Source organism: Scyliorhinus torazame, chromosome 10 (assembly GCF_047496885.1).
Source record: "Scyliorhinus torazame isolate Kashiwa2021f chromosome 10, sScyTor2.1, whole genome shotgun sequence".
NCBI lineage: Eukaryota > Metazoa > Chordata > Chondrichthyes > Carcharhiniformes > Scyliorhinidae > Scyliorhinus > Scyliorhinus torazame.
The window spans coordinates 29,729,402-29,757,080 of NC_092716.1; the positions used below are offsets into that span (position 1 = coordinate 29,729,402).

Below are 27,679 nucleotides of genomic sequence, written 5' to 3' on the forward strand. Positions count from 1 at the left end.
TTAGCTGTTATTCCTACCAAAATGGATAACCTCACATTTGTCAACATTGTATTCCATCTGCCAGACCCTGGTCCATTCACTTAGCCTATCCAAATCCCTCTGCAGACTTCCAGTATCCTCTGCACTTTTCGCTTTACCACTTATCTTAGTGTCGTCTGCAAACTTGGACACATTGCCCTTGGTCCCCAACTCCAAATCATCTATGTAAATTGTGAACAGTTGTGGGCCCAACACTGATCCCTGAGGGACACCACTAGCTACTGATTGCCAACCAGAGAAACACACATTAATCCCCACTCTTTGCTTTCTATTAATTAACCAATCCTCTATCCATGCTACTACTTTCCCCTTAATGTCATGCATCTTTATCTTATGCAGCAACCTTTTGTGTGGCACTTTGTCAAAGGCTTTCTGGAAATCCAGATATACCACATCCATTGGCTCCCCGTTATCTACCGTACTGCTAATGTCCTCAAAAAATTCCACTAAATTAGTTAGGCATGACCTGCCCTTTATGAACCCATGCTGCGTCTGCCCAATGGGACAATTTCCATCCAGATGCCTCGCTATTTCTTCCTTGATGATAGATTCCAGCATCTTCCCCACTACCGAAGTTAAGCTCACTGGCCTATAATTACCCGCTTTCTGCCTACCTCCTTTTTAAACAGTGGTGTCACGTTTGCTCATTTCCAATCCGCCGGGACCACCCAGAGTCTAGTGAATTTTGGTAAATTATCACTAGTGCATTTGCAATTTCCCTAGCCATCTCTTTTAGCACTCTGGGATGCATTCCATCAGGTCCAGGAGACTTGTCTACCTTTAGCCCCATTAGCTTGCCCATCACTACCTCCTTGGTGATAACAATCCTCTCAAGGTCCTCACCTGTCATAGCCTCATTTCCATCAGTCACTGGCATGTTATTTGTGTCTTCCACTGTGAGGACCGACCCAAAAAACCTGTTCAGTTCCTCAGCCATTTCCTCATCGCCCATTATTAAATCTCCCTTCTCATCCTCAAAAGGACCAATATTTACCTTAGCCACTCTTTTTTGTTTTATGTATTTGTAGAAACTTTTACTATCTGTTTTTATATTCTGAGCAAGTTTACTCTCATAATCTATCTTACTCTTCTTTATAGCTTTTTTAGTAGCTTTCTGTTGCCCCCTAAAGATGTCCCAGTCCCACTAATCTTTGCTACTTTGTATGTTTTTTCCTTCAATTTGATACTCTCCCTTATTTCCTTAGATATCCACGGTCAATTTTCCCTCTTTTTACCGTCCTTCCTTTTTGTTCATATAACCTTTGCTGAGCACTGTGAAAAATCGCTTGGAAGGTTCTCGACTGTTCCTCAACTGTTTCACTATAAAGTATTTGCTCCCAGTCTACCTTAGCTAGTTCTTCTCTTATCCCATTGTAATCTCCTTTGTTTAAGCACAAAACACTAGTTCTTGATTTTACCTTCTCACCCTCCATCTGTATTTTAAATTCCACCATATTGTGATCGCTCCTTCCGAGAGGATCCCTAACTATGAGATCCTGAATCAATCCTGTCTCATTACCCAGGACCAGATCTAGGACCTTGTAGGTTCCATTACATACTGTTCTAGGAAACTATCGCGGATACATTCTATAAACTCCTCCTCAAGGCTGCCTTGACCGACCTGGTTAAACCAATCAACATGTAGATTAAAATCCCCCATGATAACTGCTGTACCATTTCTACATGCATCTGTTATTTTTTGTTTATTGCCTGCCCCACCATAATGTTACTATTTGGTGGCCTATAGATTACTCCTATCAGTGACTTTTTCGCCTTACGATTCCTGATTTCCACCCAAATGGATTCAACCTTATCCTCCATAGCACCGATGTCATCCCTTACTGTTGCCCGGATGTCATCCTTAAATAACAGAGCTACATCACCTCCCTTACCATCCACTCTGTCCTTACGAAAAGTTTGATACCCTCAGATATTTAACTCCCAGTCGTGACCATCCTTTAACTATGTTTCAGTAATGGCCACTAAATCATAGTCATTCACGATGATTTGCGCCATCAACTCATTTACCTTATTCCGAATACTACGAGCATTCAGGTAAAGTACACTTATGTTGGCTTTTTTCCCTCTGTTCTGACTCTTAACACCTCGATCAGTAACCTCTCCTAAGTTATATTTCCTCTTAACCTTTCTCCTACTTTTCCTTGTTGTTGAACTCATATCTTCATGTAACAACCTGCCGCGTCGCTTACCATTAATGTTTTCACTTCCTGTTTTATTTCTTTTAGTATTCCAGGTCCTATTCACTGAGCTCCCCTCAGTCACTGTACCTTGTACTGTCGCCCTTTTTGATTTTTGACTATGGCTTCTCTGCCTTACACTTTCCCCCTTACTGCCTTTTATTTCTGTCCCTGTTTTACTACCTTCCAACTTCCTGCATCGGTTCCCATCCCCCTGCCCCTAAGGTCCCCCTAAGGAAATTAAAATTGTAATTAGAAACCTAAACTTCTAGAAAGACTGAAACTGGGTAAAACATATAAAAGGACACAGACCCAGTTGTAGTAGTGGCTGATAATTCCAGTGGTGCAGTGCATGCAAGTTGAAGACGACAGCAGCTCGATCAAAAGCCGAGAATAAGCAAATATATAGTTGCTGCAGCTGTTTCTGTTATACTAAAGAAAACTTTGGTGGATCTATGCGCTCCAGGCTGGGCTGAGAAGTATTTTGTAGGCGTATGCCATTTCTGTTGAAAACCATGTCCCTGGAACTCAGGTTGGTTCTGCGCTGCTGTGCTCTGGTAATCAGGCTAACTTCTAGAAAGAGAGGAGCTGCAAATCATGATCGTAATACAGAACTTTGAAGGGTTCTGAGATTTGGTTTGATGGCCTGTATGCTGCCCAATTTGCAAGATCTATTTTAATTGTATCTGCCATGTAATGTATGATTTATAGTTGATATTCAACTGCAATGTGCCCATTAATTCATGTTTAACTTATGTTGAATTAAGTTTTAGAGTACCTAAGGTAGTATTTCGAGTTTGATTTGTTTGACTCTTGGATAGTATTTATTTTTCTGATTTAAATCGTGGATCACGTGGCTTCATTCTTTTTGTCAACAGCCAGGATTTTGGATTTCTGGTTTTTAAAAAAAATGTTACTAGTCTCTATCAGGATCATAACACAAAGAATATGAAGAGGTTAATGCGCAGAATGAGAAATGGTAAAAGAAAGGGGCAAGAACAAGGAGGTAAAAGTCAAGGGAGGGATCCGGGGATTGCTGAAGGCCATCCGGTGTTTTTTTTGGATCTCATTTTGGCCTTGGAAGAAAGATTGGAAGTGATTCTCTCTAGGATTGGAAGTGATTCTCTCTAGGATCCCCCCACTTGGCCTCCAGCCCTTCACTTCAAAACCATTTCCTAGTTAGGGCCAAATGTTTGAAGTGCAACCTGGGGAGGCAGGAAAAGTGGGAGCTTGGCTGCAAAGAGCAGGTGAAGATGCCAAATGGATAGTAAGGAAGTCAAAGACCATGGCCTGGGGAATGAGAATGAAAAAATGCCATAGTGTCCCAAGGAGAAGAAAGCCTGCATCATGCCACAACAGAAAGTTTTTTTATGCTGGATGTTCCCATCATAAATAATTACAGTGTGTTTAAACAATAAATGTTGACATAAAAGCATTCACAAGTGGAAGTTGGACAGTGCGTGCATTTGCAAGACTATTTATAGGCTTTAATTAAATGGTGTCATTTTAATTCCCTCTTTCAGCATTCTGGGAAATACAACATAAGTGTCAAACAGCCCATTAAAATTGAGTGTTTACCAGAGTCAAAAAGTGAGTTTATTAGATCTGCCTTGTACAATAGGAATAAGATGGCAACCATCATTGTGGTAAGGATATACAGAATGCCTGTCTCCCAATGGTTAGCTCCTGCTGACTCTGAATATGTGCCACCTTTTCCTCCAGGAGAGAGGGACGTGTGTCACTGAGTGCAGTGTAAATTGTTTGGGTGATGCGCCTGACATAGTGGAAAAGCCAGCAGTGGGTGCAAGCTATGACATGTGTCTGCGAGGCTTGCAGCAGTGCTACATAAGAGCAAGGGTGTGGTGAAGCATAACTTGCACTTTTTTTGTATTACAGCCCCATCACCACCTTGTGGCAGAGCAGAATGCACTATTTTGAATCCATTAAAAACGACAAAAATCAAATGGACAAACTGCAAATGTAGCGATTTGAGTATCAGCAGACATCCAACAAGAACACTCAAGATTCTTCTTCCTTCGTAATTGTAGTTCTGTACAAATTAAACATTGATTGATCATACCTCAGTGATTTAATTGCTACAATCACATTTTGTAGCAAGTTAATAAAGCTGAACAAAGTGGTCTAAATTGTAATTTGCTTCAGCATTGATACCACAACTGGAAAAAGTATAACTTAAGTACGAGTCTGATGCAAGGAGAATACAAGTAAAATTACACCCACTCCTAACATTCCTTCTGTTTAGATGTTTGCTTGCTTTAAGGTAGGAAGTGCAGAAGGTTTTAGTTTCGACAGGCATCATAGTTGGCGCAGGCTTGGATGGCCAAAGGGGCTGTTCCTGTGCTGTACTGATCTTTGTTCTTTCAGCAACACTACCCAGAGGTAATCCCAACAGACAGTGATAGGACAATTCATTCTGGGTGAAATGAGCTTGGCAAAATTTATCTTTAAGCATAACTTGAATTTTCTGAACTGCGTACTACTACATTGCACTCCATTCAATCTTTGCACACTACCATATTAGTTGAATTTCCAGTAAACTTAATTCACTCTTCATAGCTATTCCACAAAATTTTAATTCAGGATCTGTACAGATTTAACCATAGGTTATTTGTGAAAGAGAAAGTCTAATATATCTGCCGGTCATGCAACATGTACTGGATGACGTAAGAACTAAGGAAAGTCAGGGATGAGAGAAGATTGCAATCCATCTTATGAACTTATGAACTTTGATTCTCCGTTCCTTCACTTCAGCAGGATTCTCCAGTCCCACTGCAGTGAATAGAGATTTGGCTGATGCCAACGTTTCCATCCTCACTGGCAGCGGTAGTGAGCCGGACTCGGGACGGAGAATCCCACCCATAATGTTGAAATTTGGGGTACAAGAGTGGCTTCCTTTCATTCGAGTGGCAAGGGCCAACACAGCCCTGATATTGGTCTTGAGACTTCACTTCAGTAGTTCTGGTGTAACATGAACAACCAACTTATAAAGAGAGAGCTAATATCAGATGTTTATGATGCTAGTAACAACCCTCAGTTAAGGTAGCCAGGACTCGGGAGTTATAGGTTTGGGGAGGGGTGAGGGGAGTGAGCATCAAAGATTAGAAGATACAGTTGGGTGGATTTCTAGGCGAGGGAGGGAGAGTCCAAGGCTTTGGAGGCTGATAGGAAGGACGATCAGAAGTTGATGGGAAGGACGATCAGAAGTTGATGGATATAATCAGAGATCAGGGACTGAGACTTAGAAGGCTCCAGGAATTGGGAGGGGTGGGGCGGGAGGTGGACCATGATTGTTTGGAGGCTAGTGTCCAGTTGAGATGGGAAAGAAAATACAAATACATATCTATTTCGGCCGGGCGATTATAATTTTTAGTTTTTTAAATGTACAAGGCTTTATCCTGAATAGCTATGATTCATACCAGATAAATTTTTAACCTTCAGCTGGGTCTCGCGCTCTCTAAATTATGGTGCTAAAGCCCCTTCCTGGAACTGCAAAGCTTCTTTGCATTTCTAAAGAAGAATTCCGACCACCAGAAACATGTCTCCAAGGACACAGCCAGCTGTTTGTGACTCCTAATATCTAATGTGGGGTTAGTGGCCAAACATTATCTGCTCCAAAACACAATGGGTTTTGATGTGCCCTCAATCAACACAAGCCGAGTAGTGAACGAAACCGAGGCTTTAATAAGCTAAACAGAAAGCCTCCTGGCCTCTGATCTCGAACTGGGGCAAGGCCAGAGGTCGGCCACCTTTATACCGAGCCCGAGGGGAGGCGGAGCCATCAGGCAGTGGTTTACCACAATACATGTAATACAGTAACAGTTTACCACAATACATATAATGTACTAACAGTGGTTTACCACAGATTTCAACCAGGGGCCTTGTCAGTCAACCCAAGACCACATTGTCACATGATTGAGAATTGAGCTGTCTGAAATCCTTTAATTAATTATCTTTAGATTTTATCTTTAGCTTTCTGTTTGACCTTCGAAAAGCACAGGAACTCCAGACAAATAGCCTATTGCTGACTATCATCTTAACATTGAACAGGTGGCAACAGAAAAAGCTCTGTGCAGGTACAATTACACTGTGAACTATTGGAACATTGGAACTGATGCCTTAAAAATTAATTCAACTCTATGAGCTCTTTTTCCTTGTGGAAATCCTCACTTCTGGAAAAATGGAGCACCCTGCCACAGTCAACCCTCTGAAGAAACATTCCACTAGACTTTTGATTCTGGATTTTGAACTCATATAAAACCATAACCTGTACTGATATTGTGATCTGGTCCTGTACCTCATTCTTTCCCTTATCCCTCTTTTATTGGATGAGTGCAAAAAGGGGTGAACATTGGGAAACCCCTTTCCCATGTTTTGTGTGTCTGAAGTAAACTAGCCCTATTTTAACCTATCTTGAGTTTGCTATGCGCATAGAGGATTGGAACACTCCATATTTAAGGATTTGGGAAAATACATCACCACTTACAAAGGTGCAAATCAAAAACGCTCTTCTGTTTATGGATACGTAGTGAGAGGAGAAACCAGGGTTGTTTAAATTGTGCCCCCTCCTGGCTGTAACACTCGGGGGAAATTGATGTGTTGAGGGAGAGAGCATCAGAGGTTGGGGAATTGACCCCCACATTGTTGTCTTGCTTTTCAATTTGATGTGTAATACCTAAAAGACAAAGTAGAATCAATTAATAGAGCTTTGCATTTTGAAGATCACATTGAAGATTCACATTATGTTAGAGTGGCATGGTTGCACAGTGATTAGAATTGTTGCTTCACAGCGCCAGGGACCGAGTTCCATTCCTGCCTTGGGTCACTGTCTGTGTGGAGTCTGCACATTTTCCCCGTGTCTGGGTGGGTTTCCTCCGGGTGCTCCAGTTTCCTCTCTCAAGTCCCGAAAGATGTGTTTGTTAGGTGAATTGGACATTTTGAATTCTCCCCCAGTATACCTGAACAGGCGCCGAGATTGGGGAATTTTCACAGTAACTCATTGCAGTGTTAATGTAAGCCTACTTGTGACACTAATAAAGATTATTATTCATTTGCAAAGGGCATTAAAAAAATATCGGGGATAGAAGTTAAATTATTTGAGTTTGTAAACAATGACAGACCAATTGCTTAATTGTTAAAGGCAACACATACGTTGCATGTTGATCAGAATATCCTCGACTGGTTTCTGAGCTTTGATAGATTATCAGATCTTAGCTGTTGTGGTAATAACAGTAGTCACAATTGGTCATTTTACCCAGGTTAAGCAGGAAAATCAGTCAAGGACTATGCACCTAATCCCTGCTAGAAATTATGTATTCAAGGTATTGGGGAATGAGGCTTCGCTGCGGTGTTCTCTATAATCATCAAGCCTGCCAAAGCTTGTTAGCCACTGGGTATAGATGGGTGATAGGCACCTGTGCAGCTATAGCCCAGCAAGCATTGAAAATGTAATTAAAAGGGGGAGAAATGAAATGAAAATGAAATGAAAATCGCTTATTGTCACAAGTAGGCTTCAAATGAAGTTACTGTGAAAAGCCCCTAGTCGCCACATTCCGGTGCCTGTTCGGGAAGGCTGATACGGGAATTGAACCGTGCTGCTGGCCTACTTTGGTCTGCTTTCAAAGCCAGCGATTTAGCCCTGTGCTAAACAGCATCAATTAGAAAATTTGTAAAATGGTGTGCAAGCTGATATTGGCTGGTATAATTGCAGTACCCATTGAAAAGAATTACCAATGAAACTGTCTTGCAGTAGCTGAGATGTGATATAAAAGATTAAATACAAAATAATGTGAGACCTTGAGCTCTGCAATGATAAAGCAGAAAACATTATTTTGCTATGTTTTGGAACTATGCTTCACCTGCATTAAAACTGGATGGGCTCAGATATAAATCTTAAGTAAAAATGACATGCTTACTGATTGAACTTTGGCTGTGGAAAGTTGCAGTGGGCAATGACAGCCCAATTAAATTCTACTTTGATCAGCGAAAACCATGAGTGTTCGTTCCTTCCAGTTTGTCTCCTTGGTTTCCTTGCAAAGCTACCATATCGGTTAAGAACTAAAGATAAAGGGGCAAGGCTTATGGTGCAGTATACCAGCAAAATTGAAGATAGCAGGGCACTAGGTCAAGCAAATTGAGAGCAGTGATTAAGTGATACTGGGTTTTGATTTTAATCCTAATTATAGGATGAAAGGGAGAGTTAATGGGCTGAATTTTTGTTCTGGAATTGGAACCCCGACGTTCAGTGAATATCTGGATCCCACTTCTGTGTCACGTCGATGTCCAATGCCGTAGCGATTTTGGGCTAATTGGTGACCAAAGTGCATGCTTTCTGTCCAATTAAAGCTGGTATGTGGTTCTCCCAATGCCTTCCAGCAATAACTATCAACAGCCCCGCTCTCAGAGATGGAAACTGCCAATGTAGATTGGAGAATTCAGGGGTACCTTAGGATGGAGGGGCCCTGGAAGAGATTTTAAAAATGTTGATCAATAAAAGAGGCCACAGCTGCCAGGAAGAGTACCTCTTCACTGGACAGTCACTGCCGTAGATGCAGTCCACTGGTTATGGAAGATGTGGGGTGGGGGGCTGGGATGAATGTAGGAATTTCAGATATATTGTATTATAAGTATTTGGTGCAGTAAGGGTTAAAGTCTACGTTAGTGTGTGCATGACTGATGCAGTAGTGTTTTAAAAGAATCCTGGGTTGAAAGGTTTTGGGAGTAAAAGGTGCAATTAAAGCATCATAAAAGCTTGGGCTAATGGAGTTTAGTTTGAATTAAGGGGGTTCCCTGCAGAGTTATTTAGATACATTGTGTTTCAGCTTGGTAAGATTATGTAATTAATGGGAGGAGCTAAGGTACCAGACATTTTTCAGAAAAGCAGTTTGGTTGAGTTTTAGATTGGGATGTGAGCAGAAGTTAAGCATCTGCTCTCACTGCTGTTCAGTTAAAGATATGTCTGTAAGCGGATTAGCAGTTTCTTTCTAAGCAGCAGAATTGTATGGCTGGAACGTGAGCTGAAACAAGCTGAAACAAATATTGCCAGAGTTTCTGCATTGTTCTGACAGGATTCAGGTCTTTTCTTTAAAGCAGTCTCAAAGAACATCTTTGTAAAGCAAATATGTCTGGTCTGCTAATTATATTGAAAGTGGATTGAGAGCTGAAATGATTTTGTTGTTTGAGTGGGAGTAAAGATAACAGTTAAGGGTTATTGTGTCACTGTATTGATTAGCATTGTTTAAGAGGTAACTGTAAGCTATTTTTCTTGTGCGATGTTAAAGATAATTTAATACCGTGTTAGTAATAATGTTTGTTTTAATACATCATATCCCGATTTTGCGTGAAATCACTCATGGAGCGAGGTATCCATTTCTCACAGTCTTACAAATAAAATATTGGGGTTTCTGTTCAGTATCCTAGCCACTGTTATGATCTGCTCCAGGATCGTACTCGGGGGTGGGGTGCGGGGGTTCTGAGGTGGATGGAGTCCTGCCTTCATAGTACTGCTTCTGGGAGGTTGACTCCATCCTTTGCCTGTATTTGGCCTTAAAGGTGGGGTGGAGGGGGTGGAGGGGGCGGGGGGGGGGGGGGGCTGGAAAATTCTTCTTTAGTTTCTGGTGTCTTTTTGGAAAGTCTGCTTTTTGCAGCTCCCTTATCCTGCTTCTGCTTCTGCCAGAGCTGAGAGAGCTGTTCTCTCTCTAGACTCCTAGCTCCGTCTGCTATGAATTCAGTTGAACACAATCACAGGGTCGGTCTTTCCAAAAGTGGCCCCTGGTTGCTAAGCAACAGCTCATTGTTTCTCCAAGCTCATGTTTACTTTTCACGTTGTACACTCTCTCAGCACAATACAGACACAGGTTGGACTGAAACCAAAAGCCCACATGCATGCAAACACCTTTATTTAACATGAGTCTAACTAGAGTTTTACCCTTTCTTACACAAAAACACCAAGTCAAATTCACTTAAATGTATACCTTATTTCTAATACACCCACAGATCACTTAAAACTACCACTGCCTCCTGACACTATCTACTGGTTTCAGGTATCCAACCAACCACCCCCTGGACCTCTGGAATGAAATGACCTGCAGTCAGGATCATGGTGGGAGACTGTCAGTCAGAATCTGCCTCTGCAGCTATTTTTAAATTTTGTTGAACGACTTCCACAATTTTGAGGTATTGGAATAAAATGAATTAGAATACCAGAGAGTGTGTCTTCATCTGATGTCAACACAATGAGAAAGTAGAGAATAGCACGAGCTTGTGCGACAGGATTTGCAGATTTGGAAGAATACGATGAAAAAGTAAAGGAATGAAATGGGGCAGATGATGATGATAAGTCCTAGGACAGTTAGATTTAGACAGCCAGAGATAGCTCCAGCTGCTAGAGGATGAAACAGATACCGTGCAGTGTCCGGAAAGAAAGATGTGATGGATTCTCTACGGTAAACGAAACCTAGTCAAATTGAACAAACTGCTTTCAATGTAAAGCTGGTAATATGTATGAATACAAAAGGAAAGTCATTGATTGAAGGCTATGAGAAATTAAGAAGCACCAGATTACACTAGACATCGGAACAAAGAAACTGTATCAATAAAAGATGACATGGCAAACTAATTAAATGAAGGATATGTGTAAGGGCTAAAGCTTTGTCTGCAGCATCAATTGGATGTGAGAGACACGATTTGCAACCTGCCTATGCCAGCTCCACTGGAGGTAGGCAGCACACAAACCCCATGCTGCCCTCTTACTACCATGACTGTGGAATGCAGTCCAGCATGGTCCATACTGCTGGCTGACCACACACAGAATAGGGGGTCTAAATGCATGTGAGTCTAGCATGTGTTTCAGCTAATCTTCAGCTTCTAAAGTCAGTGTATCCCTCTTAAAGGGAAGGTGCACTGGAATTTGCAAGGCTGGAAATGATTGAAATACTGTAGGTGCAAAGGCCATCTTGCAGTTGTGGAGTGATGTGCAGATTTGTCTCATAGATCTACATGGTCCAATTTTGTAGATGGGTGCCACGTCACCTGTGATATCAGGGTAATGCTGTATCAGTTGCTTTTAGTGCATGTAGGGGACACCCATTTGAGCATCCTTCTCGGATGTGTTCTCAACTGCGTGGGTTGAGTAGAAAGACTGATGGCAGAGCGCAAACCAGCAAATCACCTGGACGGCACGGTAGCATGATGGTTAGCACTGCTGTTTCACAGTGCCAGGGAATGGGTTTAATTCCAATCTCAGGTGACTGAGTGGAGTTTATACGTTCTGCCCGTGTCTGGGGGGATTTCCTCCGGGTGCTCTGGTTTTCCCCACAATCCAAAAGATGTGCAGGTTAGGTGGATTGGCCATGCTAAATTTTCCCTCAGTCTCCAAAGGCTGGGTGGAGTTCAGGGGGGATGGGGGGCCTAGATAGGGTGCTCTTTTTGGAGGGTTGGTGCAGACTAGACAGACCTTTCTATACTGTAGGAATTCTAAAAGGGTACTTAGCTTTCACTTTTCCATCTCCAGTGGCTATGGAAACCAAATTCAAGTCCTAGATATTGCAGCATCATAAAGAGTAATAATGAGGATCAACTAGTAATAATAGATTTAAATCCTTACCCTTATCAATTATTTGCGAGAAACAGGATAATGGAGCTCTGAAGGTAAGCTGAAATTTGGGCACTGACATTTTGAGGATATACAGGTGAAGGGAACTGAAGCTGTGGAAAATGTAGCCTTGTTAACTACCAAGTCATATTCTCAATGAGTTTTATACAGGTTATACATAAGAAGATAACATAAGAACTAGGAGGAGGAGTAAGTAATTCAGCCCCTGGAGCCTGATCCACCATTGGATATAATCAGGGCTGATTTCATCTCGGCCTCATCTCCATCTTCCTTCCCTCTTGCCATAACCCTTCATCATACTATTATCCTTGCTATCTCCTTCTTAAATTTGTTTAAATTCAGCCCCTTGAGTGAAATAATTCCTCCTAATTTCTGCTTTGAATTTGAACACCTTTTAGCCTAAAACTATGACCTCTTGATCTAGATGTCGACCCTGTTAATCCCCTTTTGCATCTTATATACCTCAATTAGGTCTCCTCTCAGTCTTCTGAACTCAAGCGAGTATTTACCTAAACTGCTCAATCTCTCTTCATGAGTCAAATCCTTTATCCCTGCAATCATACAAATAATACATTTCAGTAAAATACATTCCAAGAAGAAAGAAATATTTTTCTGTTCTTAAAGCTTCCTCATATTAAGTAATAATTAAGAATGGGTAAAAATATGAACTTCTCTGATTTCTGCATTCGGAAAATTCAATTTGCGATAATTAATTTCTCTATTTGAAAAGCAATTTGTTTAAATTACTTCTCTTCAAAGTTGATAAAAGTGTAAGCGAGGATGTAACTAGCTGATGTGGGACATTTGGATTTCCAAAAGGCATTCAATACAAAATGACGGCTATTGGAGTTGGAAGTAAGGGACAGAGAACAGTAGGAATAAACAGGTAATTTTCGAGTTGACACATTTCTACTACTGTGGAATGTAAGGAATCAATATTAGCACCTCAGCTACTTATAATCTAACATTGATGGATTGGATGAAGAAAGCAATGTAATGTATCCAAGTTTGATGACTATACAAATCTGCGTGGAAAGTAAGCTGTGAGGTCAGCACAGGGTTTACAAAGTGGCTACATGTCAACTGAATGGGCATGGAGATGGCAAATGGAGTTGAATTTGGGAAATGTGAGGCTATCCCCTTTCGTATATGTACCACAAAAAGGAAGGGACCTGCTGTTGACAAATCTGTGTGGACTGTCTTTGAAAGCTATTCTGACACAAAGCACAGAAAGATAACATGCCGGTACAACAAACAGCTAGGAAGACATTTGGTATATTGGTTTTATTTCGAGGGGTTGGAGTACATGAGTAAGGAGTAATTTCAGTGATTGTACAGGGCTTTGGTGAGGCCATATCTGGAATATTATGTACAGTTTATGTAACTAATGAAGGATATACGTAGAGTGCAATGAATCTTTACTAGTGATTCCTGTGATGAAAGAGCTATTGCATTATGAGGGATTGAGTAGAATGGGTCTATAGTCTCTGGAGTTTAGTACAATGGGTGGTGATCTCGTTGAAACATATAAGATTCTGGAAGGGCTTAGGTGCTTCCTCGTTGGAGAATGTAGAAGAAGGGGTCGCGGTCTCAGGATAAGTGGTCGACCATTCAAGACTGAGATGAGGAGAAATGTCCTCACTCAAAGGGTTGTGAATCTTTGAAATTCTCTATGCCAGATGGCTGTGGATGCGCAGTTATCAAGGTGTTAAATTAGGCTTACAACAACATGCATTTTACCACTAAAACAGACAGCCGCTATGATTTACTATGAAGATCAAAAGATTAAAAATGTATGTTTTAATCAAAAGATTAAAAACTCACAGTAGAGTTGCTGAAGTACTTTGATAGAAGTCTGGGAGCAGGCCTTTGTTTCCCTTATCAGGTTTGGAATGATACGCCATGAAGTAACTTACAATGAAAACAGTACCACAAACATATTGAAAAAGGGAAAAGATAAAATTTGAATTCCACAAATATGATCTGTCATGTGATATAAATATGCCATATGAAAGACTAATGCCACAAGTCTGCACAATACTTCATTCTAATATAAACTTTAGATAGGTTCTTACTTCCATTATTTGGTTTTCTGATTGAAGATTCTACGCCAGCTCCACAACACCACAGAATAGAATGTTATATTTGGTTCAGCAGCCCTTAGGAATAAAATAGTTACCGTATGCTGTATATCTGAAGACCCACAAAATTTGTTTTCATTCCAATGAGAGGGGGGGAGAGAGTGTGAAAGGAAGAACAAAAGAGAAAGAAATGGAAATCATGCTTTTGAATATACTCAGCCCCCCCCCCTCCACCTCCACCTTTTCAACTATAAAATTCTACAGTCACATTAGTTGTTGGCCTTAAGATTTCACCCCAGAAATGCATGTTTTACTTACCTTATACTCTATGTTGGTGCATGGGATCAAGCAGGCGGTTTGGGCTGTGTTGTGAAGAAGGCGCGGGACAAACAGGCGGTTTGGGCTGTGTTGTGAAGAAGTCGTGGGGTCAAGCAGGCGATTTGGGCTGTGTTGTGAAGAAGGTGCACAGGAGTTTAAGACAGACACACTAAGCAAACCAATCATAGCCTGGCGAGTAACAAACAGAAGTAGGTCCTCCAGCAAAATAAATGAAGTAGAAAGCTGTTTACAAGCTAAAGGTTACAACGAGTGCCAACTCTCCCAAGAACTGTACTTTAACTCGGATGGTGAAAATCAGGTTGGAGAATGGAAGAAGGAATCCGACCTGAACGAGGTGCCCAAGACCAAGTGTGCCATCAGAAACAGGACCAACCACTGGCCTGATGTTGAGAAGTATGTATCGGAATGGGTCCTTCAAAATCGTCAAAATGGTTACACGATCACCAGAAATGCAACGCATACATGCGCACTTGTGCATTAAATCAAATCCTGAATCCAGTAAAGATTTCATTGCAACAGCTGCCCTGTAGCTGCTTAATGGAACAAAGCAGTCTGTCTAACATTGCAGCAGTAGACCAAGATTGCTCAGAGATGCCAAAAGACCTTCATTCCAAAATTACCGGTTTCTAGTGATTTATCATCAGGCAGTGGCAACAGCATGAGCACCCATTAAGTCACAGTGGCAACATGGATGTAACATGCATGAATATTGATGGGCCCAGCAGCCAAACTGTGGAGTGGAAAGTTTCAAAAACAGTTTGAGTGAAAACAACAGGACATGAGAAAACAAGACTCACAGATTACATGGCCAAAGGAACAAAATTAAAGCCTATGATCATTTTCAAATGTAACACCATGCCAAACAACAAATTCCCTGCAACCGTTTGTATGCATGTCCATGACAACCATTGGAATGATGAGGATGGAATGAAGTGGTGGTTTAATAATGTGTTACAGTGCTAATCCTGGTATTGTGTGGAATAGGCATCCTGGTGGCCTACATAAAGAATGCAGCTTATTTGTTTCACACATGTTCAGATTCTATATAATTGATGAAATAAAAAGGTGCCTATGAAGAAATAACACCCAAATTTCAGTTATATCCGGGGTGGTATAAGGAACGCAGAAAGTTAGCTTACAGGTGCAGCAAGCAATTAAGATAGCAAATGGCATATTGGCCATTATTGCAAGGGGATTGGATTACAAGAACAAAAAAGTCTTACAACAATTGTGCAGTGTTTCGTTGGGACTTAATTTGGAGCACCTTGTGCAGTTTTTGTCTCCACGTTTAAGAAAGGCCATGCTTGCATTGGAGAAGGTACAGCAAAGGCTCAGTAAATTGGTTCCTGGAATCAGGGAGTTGTCCCATGATGAGAGACTAATATTCCCTGGAGTTCAGAAGGATGAGTTGGTCTTATTGAACGCTACAAAATTCTGAAGGGGCTTGATAGGGTTGATGCCAAGAGATTCTGTCAATTGGTCGGGTGTCAAAGACGCAGGGACACAGTATTTGTGTGGTCTTCAGTTCTCCATCTTGGATTGTATAAGTTACATTCCTAAAAATACCTTTCATCGACTTCTGCCGATGGTCATGGAGTGAGTGGTCGCACGCTGGGCAGCTTCGGCTCGAAGGCGTTGGTTTTGGCGCTTTTCACCCACTATCTGGGTAGTTTCGGCAGAAAACTGGAGAGTAAACGGCAAGAAACGAAGTTCTCCCCTGAATTGGCATGTCTATTGGCTATCAGACCTGGCAAAAGACAGTGAGGGACCTGGCTAAGGAATTGGAGGAGATCTGTGGCGCAGCACCAATTGTGAAAATGGCAGAGGGGTAGGCATTGATCTTGGAGTTAATATGGGTGGGGAAGGTACCGAGGGTGAAGTGGGCTCTGTTGCAGAGGCAGAGACAGAAAGGGGGGTTAGCGCTCCCAAACCTGATGTATTATTACTGGACTGTGAACATGGAGATGATGAGGCATTGGTGGTGTGGGGGAGGGGGCAGAGTAGATCAAGTTGGAGGAGGAGTCCATCAGGGGGTACAGACGAAGTACCCTAGTGACGACCCCATTACCTTAGTCCCGAGAAGTATTTGGGATGTCCGGTGGTGAAGTCGACGGTCAGGGTATGGAATAGATTGAGGAGGCATTTCAAGTTGCATTAAATGGCGGTATTGACACCACTGTGTGGGAACCACAGGTTTAAGCCAGGCGAGATGGATGGGATGTCTGCAAAGTGGAGGGAGGAGGGGCTGGAGTGGATTAGGGATATGTTCTCCAAGGGGAGGTTTGTGGGGCTGAACGAGCTGCGGGAGAGGTTTGAGCTGCTGAGGGGCAGTGAGTTTAGGTATATGCAGGTGCCACGTTATTGGAGGAACTGCCGCTGCTTGATGATTTGGGGGAAGGCAGGTTTGGGGACATATATGGAAGGTTGGGGGAGCAGGACGTGACACAGGTGGTGAGGATAAAGCGTAAGTGGGAGGAGGAGAGAGATAGGATGGGGACTCTGGTGAGAGGCAATGCTGGGAGTGAACTCAACCTCCTCCTGCGTGAGGATGAACTTGATTCAGTTCAAGGTGGTGCAGTGTGCACATGACTGGGATGAGGATAAGTGGGTTCTTGCAGAGGGTGACCGATGCATGTGAGAAATGTGGGTGGGGGCTGGTGAATCACATATACATGTTCTGGGGCTGCGAGAAGCTGGAGAGCTTTTGGGAAGCAGTGTTCAGGACAATATCCAGGATAGTGGGGGCTGAGGTCAGGCCGGCAATCTATGGGGTTTCGGAAGAACTGGTGCTGCTGGAGGGGAAGAAGGCTGATGTCGTGGCCTTCATGTCTCCGATTGTCCAGCTAAGGATCCTTTTGAATTGAGGGTTGGAGAAGCCGCTGGGGGTGGAGGCTTGGCTGGGGGACTTGAATGACTTTCTCTGGCTGAAAAAGATCAAGTTCGAGTTGAGGGGGTCATAAGTGGGTTTTGAGGTGGAGTGCAGGCAGTTCATGGCCTTATTTGAGGAGCTGTTTGTCACGGAAGGAGGGAGGGGGAGGGATTAAAAAGGGAAAAACTGTACAAACTATTGACAATGTTTTGATGGACAGTATATTCTGTTAATGTTGTGTACGTTTGGAATAAAATATCTTTAAAAAAACACTCCCATCGTGTTTGTAGGTATCCATTTATTTTCTCTTGCGACAAACTCAATGATATAACAAAAGGGGAAAAAACATGGCAACGAGGATTAAGGCAAGAAAACGGAATTGCTGAACGACAAAATTGGTGGAGATGGCGTTGAAAGAGGAGAAAAATTCTCGGGACTGGACTCTCTCACACGTTGGGCAAATCAGGCCGCCAATGCTGAAGGTGTTTGTCATAATATACATCAGTATATCATGGTGCAGATACACACTGATGGACACACAGTGGGACCAATCAACATACACAACACCGCAGCCAATCACCAGTGAGAGCACACGCACTACAAAGACAGGGGACATCAGAGTTCCCGCTCATTCGAGTAGCAGCTAGCTCGGAGCACAGAGCTCACAACCTGCAACACAGACATTCACCATGTGCTGAGTGCATCAACAGGTTAGGACAAGGCAAAGGTCTTTAGTTAAAGCTGGTATTGTATTTACCCACAGTTCAAGTATGTTTAAATAGTTAACCTTTTAATAAAATAGTGTTGCAATACTTCAAGTGTTGGTGACCTGTATGTGATCCAGAACACCCAACACATCAGTGTTAAGAACAAAAATCAGGCGCAACTGTGAGCAAAGAAAACTTGCTTGCTGGTGAAGGGTTGAATCTGGGTTGCAGAGGCCGCGCATGTGACACACCTGACTGTCCAAATTACCTAACAACACATCTTTCGGGACTTGTGGGAGGAAACCGGAGCACCTGGAGGAAACCCACGCACACACGGGGGGAACGTGCAGAATCCGCACAGACAGTGACCCAAGCCGGGAATGGAACCTGGGGCCCTGGAGCTGTGAAGCAATTGTGCTAACCACGATGCTACTGTACTGCGTAAAGTCCTTGAGGGTGAGCCCCTCCTGCATGAAGGACATTCTGGTGTGGTGAGGATGACAGAACTGGCATGTAGTTGTTTTCTTGGCCAGGATTAGATGCTCAAACCAAAGAAAGTGGAGCAATATCAATACTGTGCAAAAGTAATAAACACTTCATCACTTGTATCCGTGGGAATTGTCGATACAGCCGTGGAAAAGAATACACAGACTATGCTGGTACACTAGAGGGTTACCTATTCTTAGTAATTGTGGGTGCACACTCTAAATGGCCAAAGGTCATGATCATCAAATCTAGGGCGACAGAACAAACCATTGAGAAACTAGATGAAATAGTCACAAGATTTGGTTCACTTCAATGGTGTTCGAGGCCAACTTAAGATGAGATGGTATATAGCACGTCTAGTCAGCTCTGTACCATCCTGCAATACCTATAGAGATGGACACTGGAGTAACCTCCCAGGAAGTGCCACCTACTGATGGAACAGAAGACACTTCCAAGGTCAGGAGTATCCAGGTTCCAGAACGCCGAAGACAATCCAAAAGGAATCAAAGTCCACCTGAGAGATTGTCTTATTAAGTTGTATATGTGTATAGAGATAATGCATAAGTCTGTTGTATAAATGTTAAGTTATTGCACTAAAGACGTAAAGGGGGAGGGGTGTTATGTATCAGAGAAAACATCCCTGCTGGTGAAGTGTCACATGATTTGTAGTGATGTCAGCAGAATGTTTGCACGGGCTTCAGTTCCCTACCTTGGATTGTATGAACATCATCCCTAATAAAACCTCTCATTGTGTTTGTAAGAATCCAGAATGTGGTACACCTCCATGCGGCAACCCCAGGGCTATAACTCCAGTGTTGAGTTTTTCTTTTACATTATAAAATGGCTACCACCCACAACCACATCTGCTCTTCACATTTTATACACAGCGTTTAAGTCAACCCTTGTTCTGGAAGGATGTTTGATGGCTTCAAGGTCTAATTATATGCCAAAACTATGATACTTTTGAAGTGTAGTCGCTGTTGAAGGGCAATGTGGGCACAGCAACCCCCACAAACAGTAATGTGATAATGACCATATCATCTATTTTATTGTGATGTTGATTGAGGAATAAATATTGACCAGGGCAAAAATTCTACTATGAAGTGACAAGTGAATGGTCAAATTAGATTCTGTGACATTCCATCTTGATATATCAAAGCCTTGTATGACATGATGATAAGTTACAGGATTGTGCCCAGGGCGACATAAGAACATAAGGAACAGAAGCAGAAGTCCAAATGTCCCACCAAGCTTGCTTCATCATTCAATCTGATCAAAGCTGATCTTGGCTTGCTCTCCCTCGGATGTAGGGAGTTTTTTCTACTCCCCACATCCCTTGATTCCCAAGAGACCAAAAATCTGGCTATCTCAGTCTTAAATACATATGATTTTCCCCCTCAATTGTCAATTTATTGTCCATACAGAAATTCATTTTGGGTATGTTGCTTGTTCACTGAAAAAAATTACATACAAATGAATAATAACACTACAGAAAATTACCTTATCACAGGAGTCTAACATTGATTAAAATATATTTAAAAACTATTACAGTACATTAAAATAATCAGTCAGTGATTCCCATCATGAGTGCACGTCCTGATCCATTCATTAACCTCCTGTTAAAGTTCTTTGGAGAATGGAGAAGGACACAGACAAGTTCAAGAACCAATTTGTACTGCATCTGAGGGATTGTAGTCTTTTACCTGAACCCATCCAACAGCAATTCTTCGAGGCGTGATTCTCATAATTCAGGACACACTTCACTTTCAAAACTCTTTGAGAACAGATTTCATCAAGATGTATCTGCTCATAAAATACACTTCCTATCTGATGCAATAATCTCTATACCCTTAAAAATTCAACTTTACGAATACAACAGTACCAAGAGACATCCAAAAAGGATAGCACTCTCAACTACCGCCGTATAAAAGAGTCCCATGATTGTGGGATCTACTCGAAGAGATTTTAACTTTCTGAGGTAGTATAATCATGTCTATATTCAATGTTAGTGCAACCCAACCCCGATGGGGTCCATAATTCCAAAGATTCACAATCTTTTGGGGGCAGCACGGTAGCATTGTGGATAGCATAATTGCTTCACAGCTCCAGGGTCCCAGGTTCGATTCCGGCTTGGGTCACTGTCTGTCCTCCCTGTGTATGCGTGGGTTTCCTCCGGGTGCTCCGGTTTCCTCCCACAGTCCAAAGATGTGCAGGTTAGGTGGATTGGCCATGATAAATTGCCCTTAGTGTCCAAATTGCCCTTAGTGTTGGGTGGGGTTCCTGGGTTATGGGAATAGGGTGGAGGTGTTGACCTTGGGTAGGGTGCTCTTTCCAAGAGCCGGTGCAGACTCGATGGGCCAAATGGCCTCCTTCTGCACTGTAAATTCTATGATTTTGAGTGAAGAAAATGATCCTCAGCATCTCATTTTGAAACTCTGCCCTTTTTGTTGAGGTTCACCAGCTAGCAGAAGCAATATTTCAGTATCTAACCTGTCAAGTCCTTTCACAACCTTGAATGTTTGAATGAGATCGTCTCTCAGTCTTCTAAATTCCAAAGAATATAGACCTAATATACTCGCATCTCATCACAGGACAATCTTCTCATCCCAAGGACCAATCTAGTAAAATCTCGCTCAATGCAAATGTATTCTTCCTAAAATATGGAGGCACTGCACACAGTATTCCACGTTTGGTATCACCAAAACCCCATAGAATTAAAGCAAGGTTTCTTTATCCTTGTAACCAATTTATAATTGGCATGGTGGCACAGTGGTTAGCACTGCTGCCTCATAGTGCCAGCGATCCGGGTTCAATTCCGGCCTTGGGTCATTATCTGTGTGCAGTTTGTATGTTCTCCCCGTGTCTGTGTGGGTGGATTGCCCATGTTAAATTGCCCCTTAGTATCCAGGGATGTGCAGGTTAGATTTTGGGTATAGGGCGGAATGGATCAGTGTAGACCCGATGGGCCGAATGGCCTCCTTCTGCACTGTAAGGATTCTATGATTCTGATAAGCTGAATGAGATCATTCTGCTAATCAGGAAACATATAACTGAATATGGAAGAACAGAAAATAAAATCAAGTTAAAACTAAGCATCAAGTTGTACGTCTCCTAATAAACAATTACAGAACAATTCTGGCAGACTGCAGCTGACTTACCAAACCACAATTCTCAGGCAGGAAATAGAAGTTAGCATATACAACATGGGAGAAAGGAATAAATTAATTTGATTGCAGAAATAATATCCAGAAGGGTCTGACGTTTAAAACAGAAATTAATAAAATAACAACTAAGGATCTGAATGAGGACCATTAAAAAAAATATATGTTTACCAATTTTATTCACTAAAATTGTGCAATAATAAGTTCCTTTATAAAAGTTTAAAGACTAACAAAACATGAATGAAGCAGGTGAACAGTCGATTAAGATTCTGCTTGTATCAGAACTGAAACAACATCATCACTACTTGTAACCAATTCTAGCCAAAACAGCTTTTAGCTGTATTGTGTGTTTGTGGAAAGAAAGATAACTATATATACAGTTAAATAATTGCATTATATTAATGTGTTCAGTTATCTCTTTCCAACCAAATATACAGTTTAGTCAAATTGAAAAGCACACCAATGTTTTGGAAACGTTTCATTAATGTGACTTGCATGCTAATTTGTATTTGTTAATAATATTAAGTTGCTATGATTGATGAATCCAGAGGTTTGCCCATTTGTTTTTGTGCCAGTATTGAAATGATAAACAAAACACAACATTACTTTAACAGAGCTAATCCCAGAACACTGCTGTTGAAACATAATGAATTGCACCAGGCACGGCATAGTTCCAGACATTCATGGGAGAATTTAAACCACAAGAAATGGGTGGATTTAGATCAGGGTGTGGTTGAGGGGTTAAAGTATTAAAGGGCAGAATCACACCATCAATCAGTCCACTTCCAGTTATAATAGAGGCAGTGTGGGAAAGCAGATAGCCTACCCATTCTGAGCTGGCGAGTTGGCTGTGAGCCTTAGTGATGTACAGCTTTTTGAATGTGTCTGGGGATGGCTGGAGTTCCTGAGCATTGAGACACCCAGCAGCTACACCCAGATGAGGACTGTCAGATCCAGTATGCCAGCCTGGACAACACCCCACCCCGTGATCATGATCATACTCCCACTCCAACTGAAACCTTATCAACTTCTCTAGCGTTCCCCCGCAGGCCTCCATCCGATTCCTGAGGCCTCAGACTCTTCACCCCAGGCCTCCGATAACATCCCACCCAGCATTATGAACCTTTCCTCAGGCTTAAGAGTCACCCATTGACCACTGCACCAACCCCCCCCCACCTCCCCACCCCCGCCGTCACCTCACATAGCGAGACCTAAAGGCCGTACCCTTGTCCAGTACCCCAGGACCCTGGAGTTGGCTCACCCTCATCCCAGAACCCCAGGATTTGCACCCCTCATCCTGGAATGCCCCCAGGTAGTCCAATGCCCCCACCAATCCTACTTTGTTCCATGACTTTCCCTAAACTTCCTATCCAACTGGAAGTCGAGCCTGGCAAACAAGTGATCAACCACCTGCTTTATGCAGTTCTACACCACTGATTGGGAGATTCTAGATAGTAGAGCCCTGGAAGGACGTGAAGGTGAAAAAGGTTATGGGTGTTTTCCATTTTGAAAGGCACTGATAACGCGTGGTGGCCAGGTTCAGCAGGGAGAAGGTCTCCTGATAGGGGTCTGCAGGGATTACTACCAACTGACGCGACAACCTGAGCCTGCTGTTCATGCATGTCAAAGAAGCTCATCCTCTGGCCTGTACACAATGTGCCGTGGGTAGTACCTCCTGCAAGCTGTACCTCTCCATTGCCCTCGTCATTGTCGTTCAGCTGCAGGTTTTCCACAGGATGCTGCTGCTATTGGTCAATCTAAGGAAGCCAAAGCGCCATCCATGCTGATGTGATTCAGTAAACCTCCATAGTGTAGAGAGTAAACCCAAGCCCTATCGCACTGATAGACAAGAAAGCAACTGTGAGTACTGAGTATTTGTTGCAGTGTTACCTTGAATTTTATTCAACCCCCTCAATTCTCACCTTGCTTTCAACTGTCAGTTTCAGGACTCCCAGGAATCCCATGGATATGACGCTAAAATTAAAAGTGTGTTGAAATCACGCTTTGACTGAGCGTTTAATATGCAAGTTGTCAATCCATCTCGGGGGTTGCGTACAACCAAACTTCTCGATGCGCCCACAGTTTGGCCAGCTTTAACCACCGTCCCCACCTGAAACCATGCCTCCTCCATATTAAAATCCCCCATTGCGTCCAGTTTCTGATCTTGTGTTTTTATTCAGGGAGGCCACTATCACACATTATTCATCACGGTGAAACCAACAAATCTTTTGCAAATGTACTTTTTTTGCCTTTCTTCATGTACAGATAGGATTCCCTCAATAAATTTGTTTGCAAAGTTACTGCTCCATTTGGAAACTAAGCATGGCAGATCAACGAACATCAAGGTTCAATCCATGGTCTTTGTTGAAAATGTTTCCAAGCAGCACTGAAAGGGATTCGGTTTAGCACAGTGGGTTAAACAGCTGGCTTGTAATGCAGAACAAGACCAGGAGCACGGGTTTAATTCCTGTACTGGCCTCCCCGAACAGGCGCCGGAATGTGGCGACTAGGGGCTTTTCACAATAACTTTATTGAAGCCTACTTGTGACAATAAATGATTATTATTATTAAATTAAAAGGGATAGATAGAAAAAATATTAAAGATGAAATCAAGAACATTTTAAATCCATTTCTCTAACTTAAGGCTGACGCTCATATCACTTTCCATCTATCTGACTGCCTTATGATACTTATGCAAAGACTTAGGTAAATCAAATGTTTCGATTTTTGGACTGCAGAGGAATGCCTTTTTTCTGCAATTAACTGTCCTGAAAAGAAAAAAATTGACAACATCGATATGTCCCTGTCACAATTCGGCAGAGTTTTAACTTTTCTTTGTTGTTATTTCAATTCAGATCTGTCCTTCCTCAAAGTATTGAATGCTGTTCCTTAAACATTCAATCATTCATGAGGAGTCTAGAAACCTCTTCAGCATGCATTGCAGGATATTATCCCTGCTGATTGCAGTCTGTGGACTATTGGGTGAGAAATGATTGATTGAGTACTTTTTCAAGGCAATCTTGCATTAGCATATGATTCTATAATGGACATGTCTGCATAGCTACACATTTTCCAATATTTTATGGGTTTGACTTTAAAGATCCCAAGACGTTGCTTTGTCTGTATGCCAGCAAAAGATTACTTTGAGCAAATCCTATAGAGGACATGTCATACTGTGATATGATAGATATGTCCAAATTGAAACTGATTAGTTAATTAACTGCCTTGTGACGAAGCTACATGTAGGAATATTTAAGATATAGTACTCTCGATTGAGACCATTTAATCAGCTATCTCTGTTGCTTCCATTGTTTTCCCTACTCCCCAGGCCAAATTTCCTGTTTCGTCCTGCTCGAACTCTAAAACACAACTTTTGCTAGTTTTGCTCAAATTTCTCCCCATGCTCTCACTGAGCTCATCTCGTCCATGAGACTCACCTCCTACTCTCTCAATTCTATTCCTATTAAACTGACCACCAATCTCCCTTCCCTGGCTTGTTTGCTAATATTGTTGGCGATTCTCTCTCTTCAGGTAGTCCCTCTCTTTCCTAAATCTGCCGTCATCACTTTGTTCTAAAAAAAACCTTGCCTTCTTCATCCTTGCAAACCTTCACCCTTTCTTTAGCCTCCCTTTCCTCTCCAAACTTATTGAATGTGCTGTTGCCTCCCAAACTTGGGCTCATCTTTCCTGCAACTCCAGGTTTGAATACCTACAATCAGATTTCCACCCCCGCCAAGGTACTGAAGTCGCTCTTTTCAAAATCATAAATGGCATCTATGAGACTATGACAAAGGTAACCTATCCTTAACCTTTCTGCAGCCTTTGCCATGGTTAACCACACCATTCTTCTGCAATACCACCTAATACACTCTCAACCAGCTGGATGGTATTTGCCTAGTTCGATGTGTATCTATAGTCGTGGCTTGAGAATCACCTGCAATGTTTTTTTATCCCCACTCTCTGGTGTTGTGGCCACTTTCTATTTCTCAACTACATGCAGTGACAACTCAGTGACATCATCAAAAAACACAGCCACCGTGGCAATCCAGAGTGGCGACTGGATGACGAGGGCTATCCACTGATGACATGCATCTGGTGTGCAACCCACACACATAACTGTGCACAGCAGACGTACAATGAAATCCATGCCACCACACAAGATGTGATCAAGCAAACAGTTAGTGTGTTGAAACCATGCTTTTTGTGCCTGAACTACACGAGAGAAACTCTGCTGTAGTCATCATTGTGCCAATGCAGCAAACTATCTTGCAGCATAAGTGTGATTGCACAGAGCACTCATTAAAATGTACTGTGAACAGGATGTAAAAACTGTAAGAGTGGAATTATCTGCAGTGCCTGAGTCTATCTCAAACTGAAATTTAGTTTAACATTTTTAATTAATGTTCGAACCTTAACAATTGGAGGAGGTTTCAGAATGATGGATGGTAGACAGTAATGTTCATACTGAAAGATGGTAGACAGTGTTGCATTGAGGTACTGAGTACAAATACAGAGACGTTATGCTGAACCTTTATTACAACTCTGGTTAGGCCACAACTAGAGGAATGCATCCAGTTCTGGTCACCGCATTTTAGGAAAGAGGTGAAGGTTCTTGAGAAGATGCAAAAGAGAATTAGCAGAAAGATTCCACGGATGTGAAATTTTAGCTACAAGGTTAAGTTGGAGAAGCTGTGGTTGTTCTCCATAGAGCAAAGTAGATAGATTGAGGGGAGATTTGATAGAGATGGACAAGACAATGACTGGTTTAAATAAGATAGACAAAGAGTTGCTCCCATTAGCTGATTGTCTCAGAACTAGGGGAGCCAGGTTTAAGGTTTGGGGCAGCAGTGCAGCAGGATTGTGAGGAAAAACTTTTTCATGTGTTTATGACGTGGAACTTGCTTCTTCCGTGGGTAGTGGGAGCTGAGAAATCAATGACTTCAGACGGAAGTTGGATAGCTACTTGAGGGAAATAGACTTATAGGGCTATGGGGATGGAACAGGAGAGCAGTACTCTCTAGATTGCTCTACAAAGAGCTGGTATGGCCTCATGTTGTACCATAATGACTTTATGACTCAAATTTGTCCCGAAGGGACAAGATCTACTTCCGCCCCCAAAAATAGATAACTAAAGAGGTAAGATACAGTATGAAATTTAAAACAGCACACAAAAAGCAAAAAACAAATCCTACCGAATGAGAGTATAAAGAACAAGAGTGGGGAACAAAACAGGTGGTAAGAGCGTCAAAAAGGAATATGAAAATAACTTGCAAGAAATATATGAAGTCAACACATTTTATTGAAAATCATATGGGGGAAAAGAGTGTGGTCAGGAGAATTGGGCTCCTTGAAAACTGATAACGATCATGTTGTCAATGAAAATAAGGAAAGAGTGGACATGTTGAATAATTACTCTGCATCGAGTATTTACAGTAAGAAGTTGTACAACACCAGGTTAAAGTCCAACAGGTTTGTTTCGAATCACTAGCTTTCGGAGCACTGTTCCTTCCTCAGGTGAATCAATTTGAAGCAAACCTGTTGGACTTTAACCTGTTGTTGTAAGACTTTTTACTGTGCTCACCCCAGTCCAACGCCGGCATCTCCACATCATTGAGTATTAACAACAGAGCAAGATGTCAGTATGTCAGACATTCCAAGGAAACTAATACTGGACCTGGGACAGAGACTCACCAAAATGAATGTACATGAAATAACAGTAACGAAGATAATAATGACACCAAAGAGTTTATTTGTCATTATCTTCACACACACTTTCTTTCCTTTTAGGTAATAGTGAGGGGGTGGCTGAATACCGACCGGTTGAACTTGAACATGAACATTTTCCGTGTCTAACAAGCCCATGACCTCAGACGAATACGAGCTGCCCCGTTAAGAGGGCGGGGCTTCTCCTTACCAAGGGGAGCCCTGCGGGCATAAAAACCCTGTCCCAGGTGTGAGTCTGCACGGGAGAACCTTTGGGGAATGGAGTTGTGGACAGTAGTATTGTGTAATTAAACCTTTTGTTTTGCTCCATCATCGCTTCCTTGCGGTCACTCTGTCAGGATCCAATAGTATCATGACTAAATTTAAAAGTAAAAGTTCTTTCCACTTGGTAGCAAAATTGTGCATTTCACTCCATTATTGAAGAAAGATGAGAGAGGGAAATCA

At 42.1% G+C, this 27,679-nt stretch overlaps 1 protein-coding gene across 1 annotated transcript; it reads right to left on the reverse strand.

Moving 5' to 3' along the window:
- Positions 1–3,476: 3,476 nt before the first annotated feature.
- On the reverse strand, positions 3,477–27,373 carry LOC140384792 (uncharacterized). Its single transcript, XM_072466782.1, has 6 exons — positions 27,203–27,373; positions 23,184–23,256; positions 13,693–13,779; positions 12,331–12,419; positions 6,742–6,930; positions 3,477–4,287 (listed from the first exon to the last, which is right to left on the reverse strand). Exons 1-6 carry the CDS (start codon positions 27,371–27,373, stop codon positions 3,976–3,978), a joined length of 921 nt encoding a protein of 306 aa, XP_072322883.1. The 3' UTR covers positions 3,477–3,975.
- Between the last annotated feature and the right edge of the window lie 306 nt (positions 27,374–27,679).

Coding starts and splice junctions, on each gene's coding strand:
- LOC140384792 (XM_072466782.1), bottom strand. CDS start 27,373: ATGGGCTTGTTAGACACGGAAAATGTTCATGTTCAAGTTCAACCGGTC. Junction 23,257..27,202: donor TTTCATGTACATTCATTTTG/GTGAGTCTCTGT, acceptor ATTGACCAATAG/CAGCAGCATCCTGTGGAAAA. Junction 4,288..6,741: donor CGTTTTTGATTTGCACCTTT/GTAAGTGGTGAT, acceptor TAATTTGTACAG/AACTACAATTACGAAGGAAG.